This window comes from Poecilia reticulata, chromosome 7, assembly GCF_904066995.2.
Source record: "Poecilia reticulata chromosome 7, P_reticulata-male-v2, whole genome shotgun sequence".
Classification (NCBI taxonomy): domain Eukaryota; kingdom Metazoa; phylum Chordata; class Actinopteri; order Cyprinodontiformes; family Poeciliidae; genus Poecilia; species Poecilia reticulata.
The window spans coordinates 371,209-390,787 of NC_088836.1; the positions used below are offsets into that span (position 1 = coordinate 371,209).

The window sequence follows — 19,579 nt, forward strand, 5'->3', positions numbered from 1 at the left end:
ATTTAAAAATTAGAATAAAAAAACATTTTCATTTACTGAAAAAAAAACCCAAAAAACTAAAATTAAAGAAACGTAAAGAGAGTTCACCAAACTAACTCAACTAAATATATAGGAAACATGGTTAGTTTTTGATTATGAAACCTGTTGATGTGTTTTCAGGATTACTTTGAACAGAATTAGCTTGAGATAAAACTGTCTTGCAGTAGAATGAGATAAAATATGTGAAACATATTTTATCACACTCTACTTTAGGCCAACATGTTCAACTAGGATACATGACAGGTGGAACATGTTGGCCTAAATATGTTGCAATTTACCTATTACCTAAAAAGATTGCTGTGTGTGATACACCAAAATTCATAATTACTTCCAAACTGTACATCTTTTGTTATATTTTTTACCCATGGAGGTCGCCATTTTTTCACCGATAGGTTGATGACTCATAATGGTCTATTCTGTACTGGAATCTACAGAGTAAACACAGAAAGGCTAACTTTACCCGAGTAGTTGTTTATCATATTGCATTTGACTGGTGTAATTTTAGATAACGCCACACTGTGACACTATCGCCTTTAATTTAAAAGAATAAGAATAAAAATTTAGGCAAATCTGTATATTTTCCCACATGAAGAAAAGGAGTGCTGAGTGCCAGAGCAGAACACAACTTCAAAAGACCTAATCTGTACCCTGGACCTTTCTCCACAACACTTTGGGGAATTTATACCAGCAGAACTAACGAAGGTTCTAACAGGTGATGTTACCATAACGAACTAAAAATAAATGCCATGCTGAGACAGGCAGAGCTGGACGCTCTTTGAGATGCTAACAGGAGCTATACTCCCTGTGGTACTATCACCATCGATAACCGCGCCTAGGGAGATCCGGTGCCGGTGGTAATGACCGGACACCAGTGTTGTGGTCAAGACCACCTAACCCAAGATCAAGATACGACCAAGACCATAGTGTATCGAGACCAAGTCAAGACCAAGACCGAGGGAAGTCGAGACCGAGTCAAGACCAAGACCAGCGGCCTGTGCTAACTGATGCGACAAAATGAGAAATATGATCAAAATTGCTTCTCAAATTGATCTGGAAGATCCATATTCCCATAAAAACAACTAGATATTAAATACTTAATAAATCTAACCAATATTAAAAGCAGAACAAACTTTGTTTTGCTTTGCTTCTATCTCTGTGCTACAATCTGCGGCGGTCTCGTGCCATCCCTAAAAACATAACGCCCTGAGTGCCCATATTGCTCATGTCAGAAACCACCACTGTCTGCACCATTAAATATAGCAGTTGAGGCAATGCCATGATGGTAAATAACGCCCAACTATGAACACTGACCAAGGAGCAACAACAAGAAGTAACCAACCACAAGGCGCTCACCGTGACTGTTCTCTCCCTCTCTCCCGCTATATGAAGCCAGGCAGTCTGACACCATGGCACACATTACAGCTGCCACTTTGAACAAAAACAATCAAAGAGCAATCTGCGTGTTCTTTCGTTCTTCTGTTCTATTTATTTGTTAATTAAAAAAATATCAATGTACATAATTAAATAAAATGATAGCTATTGCAGTGTATGCAGAACATTACAAGAACAAAGAACTGTATTCTGTCAGGTCAGCATACGCTGTCAGATTGTCATACGCTTAGCACAAACTCACGGCGATATCTGTCAAACACGTCATTACCATATGATTTTATTTAATCAGCAAATCAGAATCATGATGTAGCTCAGGGGCCACCAACGCTGTGCCCACGGGCCCCCTGTCAGTCGCCTGCAGGGCACGTTCTAAAAATAGCCACTCTCATTAGGGAGCATTGCCAAATAAATTATTTCATATTTTTACATTGAAGTAGTAAAATTTGTTTATATTCAGAATTTTAAAAAAAGAAGCTAATTATAAAAAAAAAATGTAAATGTAAATTTTTATGCATAAAACTCTTCTATGGTTAAAGTTCAGAATATGCGCCTGCAGGATGTTATCGGAGGGCAGCAGCACCTGCTGCTCCCTCTCTGCCTAGCTTAGAGTGGGAGCAGCTCTTAGGTCTTTTTTTTAACTTGAAGTAAAAAATTTTTTAGAATTTCTGAAATTTTAATTATTGAACCCTCTTTACAATTAACAAAATTGTGGAGAAAAAAAATGCGTCAAAACATTTGAGTCTGTGGGGGTCAAAGGGCACCCAAAGCTTAAATCTTATTGGTCAGTTTGCTTTTGTTTATTTGGCGGCTCGGCGCTTTTTCTGTAAGCTAAAACTGAATGAGCGGAGTTTGAGCCTCCCGCAATTCTAGGAGCGGTTCGGATTCCGGTTGAGCTTTTTACTGTGTTCGGTTCTGACGGGTCGCCGGTTATGAGCTTTTTGATGTTTCCCGAACCGGACAGTTAGCGGGTCACCCGTTAGCTGACATCTGCCGCTCCTACTTAGCGTCGCTCTAACACTGTGTGTTAAACAACTTAATATAGTTGAAACGTTTTCCAAAAGAGTAAAAACTAAGCAAACAATGTTTCTTCACCTTCTCCTCCTCTGCACGTCTGACACCTGAACCGGGATCAACATCCTCCTCTTTCCGTGGATCACAGGTCGGCTCTGCTTCCATGTATTTATTAGTATTTAGCATCGTTTGTGTTAAAAAAGGATTCGCTGCTTTAGTGGTTCAAGTTTGCGCTGATTTTGTGCGACGAGCATTGGAGAGATGCGCACTTACAAGTCAGGTGCAGGGATAGTTTTGTGCTACCTTATAATCTGTCGGACATTTTTTTTCTCTGCACAATTTGTTAATAATAAAGAGGGTTGGATAATAAAAATATACAATAACTTTTCATTTTTTTATTTAAAGGAAAATCTCAGAGTGCGTCCTGCAGCTACAATAATCCAGACTGTCACTTGTGGGAAATTTAGAATCACACAGAAAAGCTAAGAAAGGGAATCAAACTTAAAACTGAACTAAGAACTTCTTATCACATAAAAGCAACTAACCATAGCTGCCATGGTAATGATTACCAGTGGTGGAGAAAGTACTCAAAAAATGTACTTAAGTAAAAGTACAAATACACAGACAAAAATGTACTTAAGTAAAAGTAAAAAAGTACTGGCTTTTAAAAATACTTAAGTATTAAAAGTAAAAGTACTTGCTGAATGCATTGCCTAATCACTAATATCATTAAGTGAACCGATCATATTTAATTTTAATACATCAGAAATGTGCCATTTTAATGAACAATGCCACAGATAAAGCATGTTTTTATTGAGTTTACTCTGTAACATAGTTTAGACTTAGATATGTGATTCTATGCATCATAATTTCAGGGATGGAAACATCTTGTCTCCTGTCCTAACATAGCATGAACTTCACTTTTTTTGCCACACATTTATTTTGAAAGAAATCCAACTGGCAGAGGAGGACATGGAACCAAGGAGCCACGTAGCAGAGTTGTAGTCTAGACCACTGAACCCAAGACCAAATCAAAACCAGCACCCCATGCTACATGACAATAACATTAAGTGCACCTATCAAAATTGCTTCTCAAATTGATCTGAAAGATTCACTTTCCCATAAAAACACCTAGATATTAAATACTTAGAGCAGAAATAAATTTAACCAGTATCAATTCAAACTCTTCTTCATTCTGTTTTGCTTTCATCTCTGTGCCACAATACACAGGTCTCCTGCCATCCCTAAAAAAATAACACCCTGGGCGGTTGCCCATATTGCCAATGTCAGAAATAATAATTGTCTGCACCATTAAACATAGTAATTAACAACGCTCAACTATGAACACTGTCCAAGGCCCAATAAGCAAGAAGTAACCAAGCAGGAGGAGCACCTGACTGTTCTCATCCTCCCTCCTGCTGCAACGTCTGCCACCATGACAGGTGACGAAAACAAAGAGCAATGAGCATGCTCTGCGTTCTTATGTTCTTGTTTTATTTATTCGCCAATTAAATATAAAGATATTTTAATGAAATAAAATAGCTACTGCAGTGTACGCAGAGCATTACAAGAACAAAGAACGGCTCTCAGTGAGGCTTCAGCACTATAGGACTTGGTCAAGATCCGTCCAGAAGAATCGGATCATCCATGAATGTCATATTACTATATTGCACTTTGGTCACAGCGTTGTCCCATATATGCGACACCTCAGTCAACACCTCCACACAGTAATTCAGCGCATGAGTGACAACTTTTTTTCATGGCAGATGCAACATGTGTTTCAGTCAATACAGCTTAGCTTTGCTAGCATTATGTCCACGAAGCTTACCTTTCTTTAAGCTTTCCTTCCAAGTGACGTTAAAAATTGGACGAAGTCCCCACCGTCTCTGAAAGCAAAGCGCTGCTGATTTTACATGTCGCCATATCTATGATTTATGCAGCGCTATTATATTACTGACGCTCAGAGGAAACCACTGTGCATGTCTTGGAGCTCCGAGTGCGAGTAAAGGGGGAGCCGATGGGTGTCACGTTATTGCTTGGATTTTACGGTGCCACCTTAAGTCCCTGAACTTCACATTTTAACGGAAAAAAAACCACAATGCGACTTGGATGTAACGAGTAATGCGACACTTTTGTAGAAATGTAGTGAAGTAGAAAGTACAGATACTTACTGTAAAATGTAGTTGAGTAAAAGTAGAAAGTACCCATTATTAAATCTACTTAAGTACAGATACACGAAAATTGTACTTAAGTACAGTAACAAAGTACTTGTACTTCGTTACTTCCCACCACTGATGATTACTGATAACTATTGTGAATAGTCCCTAACATTAATATTATTAGATGGCATGTAATCATATGTATTATTGTTATAAAGGCTGAGCCAAGAAAAGTAGCCCTTCGTGTTGCTCTGGACCCGTGAAGTAGCTCCCAGGCTCAAAAAGGTTGGTGACCCCTGATGTAGATCATCATGCACTTTGTTATTAACAGTTGTATGGCATCCTGACTTAGCGGTTAAGTAGGTTAATGAGTTTTACACGGTGTGTGTTGTAGTTGACTGCAGCTGCAGCCAGACCTTGCTTTAAATCATAGGTTCCCAAACTGTGGGGCGCTCCCCCTAGAGGGGGCGCCGTGCCATTGCAGGGGGGGCGAGGGTAGCAGTCTTGGATGAAAAAAACAACAACAAAAAAAAACAGGAACGCTGTATGCGGTGGGTTTTTACTCTAGAATGGCCAACTCTCTGTTATTCCTCTGTCAGTTTGATACAGTAGGGGCTTCCGCACTTCCCATATCTGTGTCCTCTGACTTTTATCAGCAGTTAAAACTGTTTAATCCTTTGTTAACATATTGTAACCTTTTTTTCCGAGCCGCCTTTAAACACAACATGAGCGCTACGACGCTGCGCTGGGTTTAGACCTGTGCGGCAGTGAAGGAGACCTGCTGCTGCTGTGCAGACCTATGCAGGTGTGTTAGAATCATGGCAGCAAACCAGCAAAACGCAAATAACTTTTCACAGTTCTGAGATGAGTAAAGCTGTTGGATGCAGGTAAAGTTAACTAAAAGATGACTAGCTAATATCAATACAGCACCTTAAACTTAACAAGTAGCTTGTAGGCTACTGGTGTTGTTGTCTATGTTCAGCTATGATTCATTTTGTCCCCAAAAACATCGATTCCCCCCCTTGTTCGTCTAGAGCCGGGGCTGAGTAGAACAGGGAGTCTCTAAGAATCCACCCCCCCCCCCCCCCCCCCCGAAGTGAGTACTTCGGTACTCACTGCATGTATGCTATTCTAACAGCGTATGGTAATCTGACAGAACAGCTCTCAGTGACACTCAAGTCTTATCTTCTAAGTAAAGAGCCGTTCACAAAAATCGGACTGTTCCTGAATGTCACGTCACTATATTGCAGATTTTTGGTCACAGCGTTGTCCCATATATGCGACAAGTCAGTCAACACCTCCGCACAATAATTCAGCGCATTGAGTGACTTTTTTTCATCACAAATGCTTAGGTGTCTCTGTACAGCTAGCTTTGCTAACATCACGTCAACGGAGCTTACCTTTCCTTGAGCTTCTTTTCTAAGTGACGAAAAAAGTTAGACGTTGTCCCCACCGTCTGTGAAAGCGAAGCGCTGCTGAGTTAGTTGTGGCCATCGGATTTCTTATGATTTATGCAGCGCTATTCTATTACTGATTAGACAGACATCTTCTGCCGCTGAGAGGAAACCACCGCGCATGTCCTGGAGCGCCGCGTGCGGGGAGGGGAAGGGGAGGGAGAGTAATAGAAACACGTAATTGCTTGGACTTTAGTCGGTGCGTTTTGCATCCACTGAAAACAAAGATGTTAACAAATAAACTGGACAGTATGCTGTACGTTTAGTGATATTTTCACAGTTGCGGTCTTGACTGGTCTTGAAATAAAATGGAGAGTCCTCAGCGCCCGAGACCGAGACCAAATGCGGTCGAGTCCGAGACGAGACCATCAAAAAATGGTCTCGAGACCAAGACCGATTTCGAGTACTACAACACTGTCGGATGCAGAGCTATAGAAGTACTTACCGGATCACACTGTCCTACCAGAGGTACCTGTCATTCATTGTTTAATTTACGAAACTGAAGGCAGCAGTAAAACACCAGCTCCTACGGCCAACTATGTCCTCTTCCTCTATTTGGTCCTCCTTATTTTCATTACCTCTTGTGATTTCTACATTCCGATTTATTTCAAAGAGCTCCAGGACAAACTGAAAAGACTTATTAATGTTACTCATCGCCGTTTTGGCTGGAGAAGCCAGGCAGTTGGATCATTACACGTCATTTACTCAGAATGCACTGCAGCGTGAACAACATGGCAACATTCCTGTGACAATATTTTACTAAAATTTATAAAAATGAAATAACCTACAGCAGGGGTGTCAAACTCAATTTCACAGAGCGCCATTTCAGCATATTGGCCACCCTCTACGGGCCACATTGACGGTAGAATTCAGGAGTTCCCTGGTTCAATCCTCCAGACTGCAACTTTTAGATGCATCCTTGCTAAAACACACCCCAGACAAAAGGTTGACTTCCCTCATCAGCAGCAACTCAGTTCTGTAGAGGCTTATAATGAGTCAATGATCCAGGTGTGTTGGAGAAGGAACACATCTAAAGTTGCAGTTGGTAGCTCTGGAAAACTAGACTTGGGCACCCCTAGCATAAATGTATGAAAATACAATGTTAAAAATAAAGCAAACAACACCTCATAATGTCAAATAACACTTTGGAGCGTCTGGTCAGGAAGCGCATTCAAAACCTTTGGTTGAAATGGCGCGTTAAATTCAAGTCTCCATTACAGACCAGAGAAAACTAAAGAGAATGCAGCGTTGTGTGTGAGGAGCTGGCAGTTTATCTTGAGGAAATAAATGACGAAGCAGAAGTTAATTAGACTGTAACATGCGCAGTCTGCTGCTCAACCACTGCAGACGCGGCTCCGCCGCTGTGAAGAATTAAAAACTGCTGGAAGTAACTCATCCAGCGGTTAAAACAAATGGAGCCTGCTTGGTGCACGTTACCCAGGAGAGCGGCGTTCTGGAGGAGCGCTGCAGACGTAACATCTGTCTGTTTCGGAGAAGAGAAACCACGCAAAATAAAAAAAAAATTCTGGTAAAAGCACACGCCCGGACCGCGCACAGGGTACAACACTCACAGAGTTCAATTGATCTGTTTGGATCAGACAGATCCAACTGACTGATGAATTAGCACAGATTTTTCTCCAGATGGAAACCAGGAGGAAGTGCGTTCAGACCCCAGTGGGTGAAGTGCTGGTAATTTAAGTGAAGCCACTTAATTTACTGTATTAAAAGTTATTGAGGCCACAGTCTAGCCGATTTTAATATGATTGTAATTTCACGGATAAAAATAGTACATGACCGATTTTTTTTTTAATTTATATTGTCGGTCAAGATGACAGATAGCAAAAAAAGTCTAGCGCGACCTGCCGCCCTGACACCAACTCACACACATCTTCATTCACAGTCTTACTTGTAAATCGATTTTTCTTTTCTTGGACATTTTGACGTTAGCTTGTCGATGTCTCAGTTTTATTTGCTGGGAAATCAATAAGCAGCTTGAGGTGACTCTGCTGCTCTCTAGTGGCGAGAAGCCGTAACGTTGGCTGGTAACAATCGGAATGCATTATGGGAGATGTAGTTTGAAGTCAATTTGTGGTCAAAACCTATTTTAAGTTAATCATGGGCCTATAAAACGCTGGGGGGGGGGGGACCACATGTGGCCCGCGGGCCTCGAGTTTGACACATGTGACCTATAGTGTTATTACTGTATTGTTTTTATATCCAAGACAAATATTTCCCAAATAAGGTCTATTTCTATAGACCGTATTATGTCATATATAAAGTACGAAACTTTAACCTCCACTAGAAAAGCTCAAACAAAACCTGCTTTGACTGAGTGAGTTACTTGTTTGCTGAACTTTTGAAAGTTATTCTGCCATTAATAAGTAAGCAAGTCAATTATATTTATATAGCAGATTTCACAGATTTAAAAAAGAATATCACAAAAGCCGTCTTTATTTGCCTGGTATGTTTGGTCAGTCACTTGACCTAAGAGAACACATTTTCTATAAACTGTGTTGTTTTCTGGGACTTTTTTATGCAATTGTTAAGATATTTTCAGATATAATTTTTAAGATATTTACACAAAAATTTGACAAAATTATTTGGAAAGATTCTGTGTTTTTACCGTGTAGAACTGAAATTAATAAAAACTAAACTGAAACTAAACATTTATGAAAAATACAATGCTAAACTAGCAGACAAATGGCTGAAATGAAAGTTACTACTGTAACTACGGTTCTATGACTCCTGGATGACAGCCAGAGGCGGTGCTTCAAGCACTGAGTGATCATTCTTGTGCATGCGCAGGGTCGAGTACAAATGACAACAAAGTCACCTGTGACCTGCCGAAGACCCACGTGACTATATCAGGGGTGGGCAACTCCAGGCCTTGAGGGCCGGACTCCTGGAACTTTTAGGTGCATCTCTACTTCAACACACCTGAGTCAAATAATGAGGTTGTTAGCAGGACTCTGGAGAACTTGACTGAACATAGGAGGTGATTCAGCTGTTGGATTCAAGTGTGTTGGACCAGGGAGACATCTAAGAGTTGCAGGACACTGGCCCTCGAGGACCTGCTCTATATAGTCACGTGGCACCCAGCGTTTAATCCCTCAACCTTCTCGCGAGAAGCAAGGATTCTGAGGGACCAAGCACTCTGGCGGTCGTCCGGGATTCATAGAACCGTAGTTACAGTAGTAACTTTCATTCTGTCATTCCTACTGACCGCCAGAGGAGGTGCTTCAAGCACTGGATGACTTATGTCAACAAGGTCACGAGGAATCGGCAACATTCAAGGGACAACCACTACACCACCCACCTAATTCTTTAACAGCATTCTTTGTTACATCAAAACCTGCACTGATATTATTACAGTGAAAAAACGTATCAGGATCTTCCCAAACAGAAAGTCATGGATGACCAGAGAGGTCCACCAGCTGCTTAAGAAAGAAATGCTGCTTTCAAGTCTGGGGACAAGGACCTCTACAGCTTGGCACAAAGCAACCTAAAAAGAGGAATCAGGAAAGCTAAAAGGGACTACAAGGAGAGGATTGAAGAACATTTGCTAACAGGTCAACTAAAGATGCTGTTGCCACTGTCCTGCACAATGTCTTGTCCCACCTCGAGATAGCTACGCACGTATCGTCTTCATCAATTTCAGCTCGGCATTTAACACCATCCTCCCTGACAGATTAGTGTGTAAACTGGCAGACCTGGGAATCCCTTCTTCCAGCTGTTGCTGGATTAAGGACTTCCTGATGAATCGCAAACAAAGAGTCAGAATGGACCCCCATACCTCTTCATCCATCAACATTGATACTGGCTCTCCTCAAGGTTGTGTACAGCGTAAAGAGCCCTCTGCTCTTTACGCTGTACACACGATTGTGTTTCTGTCCATCAAAATACCACCCTCGTTAAATTTGCAGACGATACAACTGTAGTGGGCGATGGTGGTAACGTCCCCTGAGGGGACGATGAGTCTGCCTACAGAAACGAGGTGGAGCGACTGAGAGAATGGTGCACTGACAACAACTTGATCCTAAACAGCCAAGACCAAGGAGGTCATAGTGGATTTTAGGAGAATTTTAGAAGAGACATTGAACCACTAAACATCTGCGGAGAGGGTGTCAAACTTCCGTTTCCTGGGAGTTCACATAATGGATAACCTGGCCTGGGATGTAAACACAGCTGAACTGGCAAAGAAGGCCCAGCAGAGACTATTTCCTGAGAGTCCTGAGGATGAACAATATTTCTCAAAAACTGCTGGTGTCCTTCTATCGATGCTCTATTGAAAGCATCATCTGCTATTGTCTCTGTGTGTGGTTCCTCAGCTGCACAGCAGCACAGAGGAAGACTCTCCAGAGAATCATAAAATCTGCTGAGAAGACCATTGGCTGCTCTCTGCCTTCTCTTGAAGATCTCCACAGGTCCAGCTGCCTCAGGAAAGCCAAGGATATTTTAAAAGACTCTTCACACCCCGGTCACAATTTGTTCCAGCTGCTGCCATGTGGCTGCAGATACAAGAGCATTAAAGCAAGAACAAACAGTATGGCCACAGGGTGAAGAACAGTTTATACCCGATAGCATTAAATACCCTGTAGCAATATTTTTATTAATTTCATAATCTATGTAAACCATTGCATGGTTTTATAATGACAATAAAGATTGTTATTGTTATTATTATTATTAATGTGATGAAGAGGCATGCTGTTCCAGAATTCCTTGAAGGGGATGGGGCACAGTCACATTCACCCTGTAAAACCGAATAAAGGTATTAGGTGATTTCCAGGAGGCCGCATGGCATATAACGTCCAACGGCACCCCAGTCATGGCAGCAAACGAGGTCGACATGCCCCTTGTAGAGTGGCACCTCACTCCTGCTGGCAGTGGCCGGTCCTGTAAGGCCTTGGAGATCAAATCCACAACCCAGTGTGGTCTCTGCAGTCTCTACTTAGAAAGTGCCTGACCTTTATGTGAGCTAGTGTAACAAACAAAAAGGCTATCCATCTTTCATAAGGATGCCGTGGCATTGATGCCTCAAGGGCACGAACAGGACACAGCGGTTTGGAGGAGCATCCGGTGTCAAACCGGGCAAGATGAAGCGGCTGGGTACTGCCTGCTGCCAGTGACACCTTAGGAATAAATGCTACATCAGGCCACAGGGTAACACATGAGCCATCAGGATTCCACCGGCAGAAGGGCTCGGCTATCAAGAAAGCCTGCAATTCCCCCACACACTTTGCGGAAACCATCGCCAGAAGGATTGCCGTCTTCAGTGAGAGCCATTTGAGGTCTGCAGATGCCAAGGGCTCAAATGGGAGGGACCGAAAAGCCTCAATCACCAGAAACAGGTCCCACGCCGATGCCACAGGGTGATTGGGTGGGTGCAAATGCCTAGCACCTCTCAAAAACAGTAAAACGTCCTTGTCTCAGCCCACCAAATAACCATTCAGACCGACATGCCAACAGGAAATGGCAGCCACATACACTTTTAAAATAGATGGAGACCGTCCTCGATCCAGTAATGCCTGCAGGAAGGTCAGTATGTCAGAGACTGAACACTGCCGGGTCCTTCCCTTTATCACGGCAAAGACTGCCCACATGTTAGCATAGACAGCACGCATGGACAGCCCCCCTGCTGTCGTCCAAGGAGAACAAAAGGGGACAGTGAAATGTGTCCCTTAAGACAAAGAGGTCTATGTCCACCCTGCCAAAGACCTTCCAGATGCCCTCCACTACCTCTTGGTGAAGCTTCCACTCTCCTGGAAGTGGTTTCTGATGGGATAGAAGATCTGCTGGCATGTTCTGTGGCCCTGGGATGTAGGCCGCTCTGAGGCTGGTCAAGTATGGAGCTGCCCAGGTCAGAAGCCGATGAGTCAAGCACAACAGTTTCCTTGACCTGGTCCCCCCCTGGTGGTTGATGTGAAAAACCACAGTGGTATTGTCTGACCTCACCAGCACATGCTTCCCCTGGCCTGGAAGAAAACTCTGAAGAGCCAGAAGCACAGCCTGTAATTTCAGGACATTGATGTGTTCCCTGCTCTGCCGCTGGGACCATCTCCCCTGTGCCATTTGACCCCGCCAGGTTGCACCCTGCCCATGGAGCATGCATCCATAAACACAACTTCCCGACGACACGGGAGGGAACCGAGTGGGACCCCTGTCATCACAAACAACCTCCCCCTCCTTTGGGACAGATACCGAAGACACTAAGGCCCAACCCGAAGTCTTCTGAGACAATGAGTGTTCCGTGTGGGGTCTAGATTCAAGCCGTTCAACCACATCTGGAGGGGCCGCAATGACAGCAGCCCCAAAGGCACTGCAGCGGGGAAGTGGTGAGAAGCGGTATCTTCGGCCCAGAAGCTGAAGATACCGCACAAGAGGCAGTGCCATGCCGCACCTGAATTCTGGGAGCATGTTTAATATACTGTTGACCTGCTGGGGTGACGGGCAAGCAGTCATTGAGATGGAATTTATGGCAATGCCCAGGAAGGTAGTCTCTTGTGAGGGAGTCAGACTGCTTTTCTCCATGTTCACCTGGAAGTCCAAGCATATCAAATGATGGAGCCCTAACAGAGTGTCTCGAACCACCTGGTCCCGTGTCGTGGCACAAATCAGCCAGTCGTCCAGATACGGAAGGATCCTCAATCTTTGTGCCTGCAGAGGAGAGAGGGCTGCTGCGACACATCGGGTGAACACCCTGTGAGTCAGTGAAAGTCTGAACGGGAGGACCCTGAACTGGAAGTGCCTCCCCTGAAAGGCAAAACGAAGAAACCGCCAATGGGGCAGAGAGATTATTTACATGAAAATAAGCATCCCTGAGATCTATAGAAGTGAACCAATCGCCCGGAGAAATCGCCTGCAACACTTCCTTGGTGGTCATCATACAAAAAGGCATTACCTTCAAGTACACATTCAGGTCCCTGAGGTCCAAGACTGGACGTAGACCCTGGTCGTCTTCTTGGTTCAGTGCCTGTGCCTTCACTAGGTCGCAGATCAGAGTCATCCTGACCCAGCGGCGGAATTGAAGACGGTAACCCCAGGACAGGGTGGATAACACCCACAAGTCCAGGGTGTGGGCAGCCCAGAAGCCGAGCTGTCCCGGGGTAAAATAACCGACTGCCGGCCCTAAGGCATCATCTGCGGGCCCCCCGGCCACTTGAAGGCTTGGGAGGACGCCGGCCAGACTGTGCGGCTCGAAAGGGGTGAGATGACCTGAACCCAGCTTGATCTCGAGCCCGGTTTCCCTGATCTGGAGCAGGTCTTTGGACCGATCTCTGACCTGGCACCAGACCCTGGGACTCAATGGAAGGAGGAGTTGGGCGCGAGGACCTCCATGAAGGACCAGTAGCCGCCCAAGTGCCAACTGGTTGGCGACCACGTCTGTGAAGCTCTGCCAGCCTCTGCCTTGTTCGAGAAGCCTGAGCTGAACGGTCGAAGGAGTCCAGTGCTGCAGAGTCGAAAAGTTTCCCCGGAACTACAGACACGGCCCAGAGGGTTCTCCTACAAGGCTCAGTAAGTGGCGACAGCGCCAACCAGACCTGGCGGCGAACGTGCACCAGTGTGGAAAGTGTGCGTCCAAGCTCTCTCGTCATGAGAGCAAAGGTCTGCAGAGATGCATCAATCAGGCCTTGCATGGGGTGGTGCAGTGGAACAGATTCCAAGGAGGAAGACAGAATCAGCATAAGATGAGAGAGAGAGTTCCCAATCTGGCCCATTCGGGCCCCAGAGTCATAGGCCTTGCAGAGAAGGTCATCAGTAATATGGCATTGAGGCCGCAGACAACGGGCATTATGCAGCAAAGCCTCATCAGATGGAATAATAAGAGAGGCAATGCCCGGTTCCATCACTGGCATCTGCCCCAAGGCAACCCGTGGTGCCTCCTGCATGGCCACCAGGACCCTACCATCCGTTGTCAGATGTGAAAGCGCCTTGGTGTCTGACCAGCAAGGATGTAGTTTCTCTTCAGAGGGAGGAACCACAAAGGCAGCCTCTGATCTACTGCGCCTAAAGAACCCCAATCTGTAAACGGGCAAGAGTCGTTCGAATGGCGTCTGTCACAGACTCCTCCGTAATATCCTCCTGGAAGGCAATGGAGTCAGACCCAGAGGCCTGGAGCCCATCTCCAGAAGGTCCTTACAGAAACGGGTGCCAGAGGCCGCCACCGAAATAACATCGTCATCATTCACTGATGCTTCATCCTGCTCGGGAGGGAGAGCCGCACTGCAATCACCATCAGCCCGAAAGGATTGGAGGAGGGTCTTCATTTGGGCCAGCTCAGTAGTGAGGTGATCCACTCTTGTGGACAACCTCCCTGCAACAGTCCGTCTGGCTCGCTTCACAGGCACCGAAGATGCAGCCACAGTAGGCCTTCTACACATCGCCTGTCTTGATGGCAACGGACTGCGGCGCAATGCCCGCGCCCAGTCGGTAGGCTGCTCCATTGCAGCAAACTGATCCAGCCTGGCCGACCAGGGCATGACACAACAGTTGGGGCAAGCGGTATCCGACAGCGCTTCCCAGAGATGTTTCACACCAAGACAGGAGGGACACAAGTCATGCCCGTCGTCAGGCTGAAGCGGAGCCAGACAGGTTGAGCATCATAAATTTTCCAGCATCATACTGGTGAGAGGCATGATTAGCCCGCCACCAACTAGAAGTCAACACGAGCAGAAAACGCCACCGGCGACTCCGTTGTAGGAAAACCCCAGTCGAAGCTACGAACTCAGCGTGAGCAGAAACGCCACCAGCGAGTCATAACCAAAGATGAACTCAGGATGAGCAGAGACGCCACAGGTGAGTCAGATAAACAAACTATAGAACCACTCAGCGCAAGTAGAAACGCCTCTGGTGAGTCAGATAAACAAACTACAGAACCACCCAGCGCTGGCAGAAAAGCCACTGGTGAGTTTAGATAAACAAACTGAAGACGAACTCAATGCGAGAAGAAACTCTACAGGATGTTGTGATTTTTTTGTGTTATCCTTTTTACATTTATATATCATTCATTTATTATTACTTTAGATTATTAATCAGTCTTATATTAATCAGTATTGACGTAATTTTTATTTAGTCTCGTCTGTGTTAAAACTTTTTGCACCAAGGGGTCAGTGATCAGAGTAAGGTACCGACCAGGACATTATCCAGCCTCATATCTCTCTTAAGCCTTGAGAGGAGGGCTGCCCGCTGGCTCCACAGTTTACAGCACAGATCAACAAATTTAGAGTAATCCAATGTTTTTTGACGAGATGTTCATTCAGACTAGGTTAACATAAGCTTACATTTTACACTTTAAAATGTTATATTGTAAAGAATAAGAGACGACAGACTTTAACATGTTTCATGTTTATATGTGTTTGAATAAGCAAATGATTTATGACTTCTAAAATTGTTGGGTAATAAGTGGCTAAAAACTATACGATCACAAGAAAGAAAAGATATTTAGAACATATTTATGTAAAAAACACAGAAAGACAGACAAACCCTAATCTACTCCTATTTGCTTCTTTCCTTTTTTCTTCTGTCTGAGCCTTGCTGAGGTGCATATGACTTCTGACTTCAACTCAGGCCTGTCCTGCAATGGATCAGATGACGTCCCTCCCTCATCACAAGCCAATGACAGTGATAAAGAAGCCAATAAAGGACAGTAGAGATTTCTACCACCTGAGCACTGAAGGCACTGAAGTGTCTGCTGGACCTAATTCCGGTACACCTGGGAACTGCCATGCAGAAAACTACTGTATGGTGTCCTGCTGGACATTTGGACTGGAACTACATCCCTGTGTTTGGCTGCAACCGAACTCTTACAACCTCCACTGGTTTACTTTTTGACATCAGCGTGGAGAAGAAAAATACTGTGCTTCAGAGACGAAGACAGCAAACTGAACTGTTTGACGCTTGTTTCATTGGTGGACAACCTGGACATTCACCGAGGGACGGTCTGGATAAGTCAAAAATCCAACACCAGAGCCAGTTGGACTGACAGGGAGCTGGAGGAGAGACGGAGGACCAGCTGCAGCAACGCCAGCAGCAAGAGGGGCAAGCAAGAAGCGAGACAGCAAAGAGCCGAGATAAGTTGCACACACACCGTGATACACTGCTACTGCAACAAAAACTTGTTTGCTTACTAATCCTGTTTGCATATAGGAATGATATATCTAGAAAAGAACATTTTGAAGGCTTTTAGGTACAATGTTAGGTAAAATCTTTCACTTTGTACCTGTTAACTCAGTCCTTAACAGAAGGACCAGTGATCCTCTTAGGGCCCATGAGCCATAGGCTGGGAAACCGTGAAGGAACAAACTGTAATCACTAAAAGTTAAGCAAAGGACTAATAGAACTATGCCACTAAATTACACCAACTAAAAAATTTATTAGAGATTCTAAGCTAATAATGATTTGCAAATGTTTCATTTTTCCTTTTAAAAGAGATACTAGTTTGGAACTAAATGAAGTATTTGTCTGCATTTAACTCGAACATTTAATTTAAAGTTTAATTATATAAAGAATCAACAAATTGAAATTGGTTTTGTGTTTGTGTCACTTTTCAGGTTGGAATGAATGAAAATTATGAGAACAGACAAACTGTACTCAAGAATTGAGTAACGGATGAGATTATTGACCATTTAATTTTAAAACTTACATTGTTAACTTGTCTGAAATGCAAGGTTAAGTGAAATTCTGATACTTTAAGCAAACCTGGTAGATGTAAATAAATAATAAATAAAAAGATTAAATGATTTGATGAATGACTCCTACACTGAGAATGTGAAAACAAATGGTGTTTGCGATGATAAAACTGCATTTGATTTTCTGCGGTTTCTTTTTATCTTACATTTTTTATTTACTCATTATATTCATTTTATGGTGAATTTCTATGTTTAGACTAGGAAAAAAAAGGTTTGCATTTATTGGTTTCTCACTATGTCTTTTCTTTTCTGTGCTTAGTAGTTCACACACGTTAAAATGATAAAAAAAGAAGGGAATGTTGAGATTTTTTGTTATTTTTACATTTATATATCATTCATTAATTACTTTAGATTAGGGCTGAAACGATTCCTCGAGTGATTCGAGTACCTCGATTATTAAAATTCCTCGAGGAAAATTGACCTGCCTCGAAGTTTCGTTAATTTATGTTTTATCATTTAGCGCACCGTGTTTCAGCTGGAACATTATTTGCGTTGCGCGGAGCTCTGACTTCCGCCTCTGAGTTGTTGACGGAAGCTACGTGTTAGCGGCATAACGTCCAATCTTCAAGTTCGGCCCGCGGGGATTTTACTGATTGGTGATAATTCCGGGTTTTCATCGTTTTTGTGGGACCAATAAACATCCTTAAAATGACCGGCGCGATGCCGGGAGTTCGGCAGCCTTTCTGCTCCGGAGCTGCTGGTTGAACGGCGGGAAGAAGCTGAGGAGGATTTATACAGGTGAGCGGAGAGACTGAACACGGCAGGCGGCTGAGGGTTGATGCTTATAGGGTAAGAGCAGCTTTACGGACGAACCGCACAATAAACTTATATCATCCCGGTCTGAACAAACGGGAGGCGGAACATGGCTGGTAGATGAGTTTCTGAACGGAAGAGCGGTAAATATCTCGTATTGCTCCCCCGGTCTACAAAAAAGTAACTGGTAGGGAAGCTCAAATGTGGAAAAAATAGACTGATGTTGATATCCGATAGTAACACTGGTGTTATGGAAGATTTACCAATATTTTATTTCATAATTGTTTGTATCCGATTACTTGATTAATCGTAAGAAAAATCGATAAATTACTCGATTACTAAAATAATCGTTTACAACAGCCTTACTTTAGATTATTAATCAGTCTTATATTAATCAGTATTGACGTAATTTTCATTCAGTCTTGTCTGTGTTAAAACTTTTTGCACCAAGAACGTATTGTTCCCTCCACCCTTGGGAGAAATCCCTCCCAAGGGAAAGGGCTAGATGACCTGTGTGTGTAGATAGTGCTTGCCATCTGTCTTTGCTGTTTATCTTTTCACACTCTTGTTTTTCCTAAATAAAAGACCTGCTCTAGAAGAGAGAGGGCAGAACGCTCTGTGAACGGCTCGGAGGAGCAGTTTGCTGAGTCTTCTCCATTTGCAAAAGTTTGGCCATAAGACTCAATATTAGCCATCATCTTTTACAGACCTAAGAACAAAGCAGAAAAACATCCAGCGAATCGGTGTGAAGCTGTGACTGATGGACAAAGTGGCTCCTGTGTCATTTCATATCATCTTCACTGTCATATTTCATTACTGACAACTAGGCAATAGCAGAAGAAGAATTTCTCCTTCAGGGTTTCCCCCAGAAAACTTGGTAAGCCCAGTGGTCGGGGTGCCGAGGTGGTCCACCAGCGGTCCACTGTGTTTTTGTATTAAAATATGTTAAGTTGACAGGAAATATAAAAATATGACTGGGTAATTATATGAAAACAGGTCGAGGTGACAAATCAATGTATTCTGGTTGTTTTGCAATTGGCTTTGCTTCACCATTTTCCTGCCTTCCTTCAACTGCAGAAAATGAAGGATTGATGCTCCTCTATTAGCCCCACACAAACCTTCCCCCAGAAAATGAACTTTAAATAAAGTCTTAACCTCTGACCCCAAGGCGGCTTCCTGTTTGGGCCTGAGCCAGCGCTCTCTAATCTGCTCTGCTCCTGTAAACGGGACTCAGAACAGCCATGTATTACTGCAATTTCCTCATCTTACCCATGATGGTGAGCTTGCGTGGGCGCTGCTTGGAGGTGATGACCTGCAGCGAGGGAGCGATGGACTGGATGCGAATGATAGGCTGGTTGGGGTCGTACGTGCCAGGCACAGCCAGCTCCAGGTCGCGACACATCAGCAGCTTGGGAGAAACGTACTGCAGCTCCAGGGAGGTGAGCTGTGAGGCGAGCATGTAGGACAGGAACAGACAATTACTGTGGAGTCTGCTGAGCTTGGAAAAAGGAAAAAAAAAACAACAATAGAGCCTAAAACCATGCAAATGTTACCAGACACCGGCTTATACAGAGGTTGAGGTTCCACCTTGCTGAAGTTAAGACGCAACGCGGACAACCCATAACTTTAAGTTTCTCTGTGAGTTTACTCGATCTGGAGACCTTAACCAGAGTTGAAAGAGTTTAATGGTCACCAGACATGAAGCTGGCTCGGGCTGGCTCTAAATCTGCTGTTTGGATGAATCCAGCAGATGATTTGTTGCTGTTGACGTCCTGTGGTCAAATATTGTCTCTGCTCTTAGCACACAGTTATACTGCTGGGTTTTTCTGTGCTGCGTTCTGAAATGTCCCAGCAGGGAGCAAGGTCGTGCTGGAATGACGAGCAGCATTAGTGTCTCTGCTTCTTCTTTGGTGTAAAAGCTGCAGACAGAATGATTCTACAACTGTGAGACAACAGCAGGAGGAACCGGCTCCATTCCATTCTCATTTTAAAGTGAACCGGACCGGACCTGGATTTTAAAGTGAACCGGACCTGATTCTTAAAGTGAATCAGACTTTTTATACATTCTTTCTAAAAAGGCTTGTAC

The 19,579-nt window shown here is 43.9% G+C and overlaps 1 protein-coding gene across 2 annotated transcripts in view; it reads right to left on the reverse strand.

Annotated features, from left to right (window-relative positions):
• The window catches only part of mtor (mechanistic target of rapamycin kinase), a 168,774-nt gene that overhangs the window by 14,223 nt on the left and 134,972 nt on the right, over positions 1 to 19,579 (reverse strand). For both annotated transcript variants that reach the window (XM_081608531.1, XM_081608530.1), the window contains exon 46: positions 18,763 to 18,937. In XM_081608531.1, the coding sequence (XP_081464657.1) occupies positions 18,763 to 18,937 (175 nt within the window). The remainder of the gene's footprint in view (positions 1 to 18,762; positions 18,938 to 19,579) is intronic.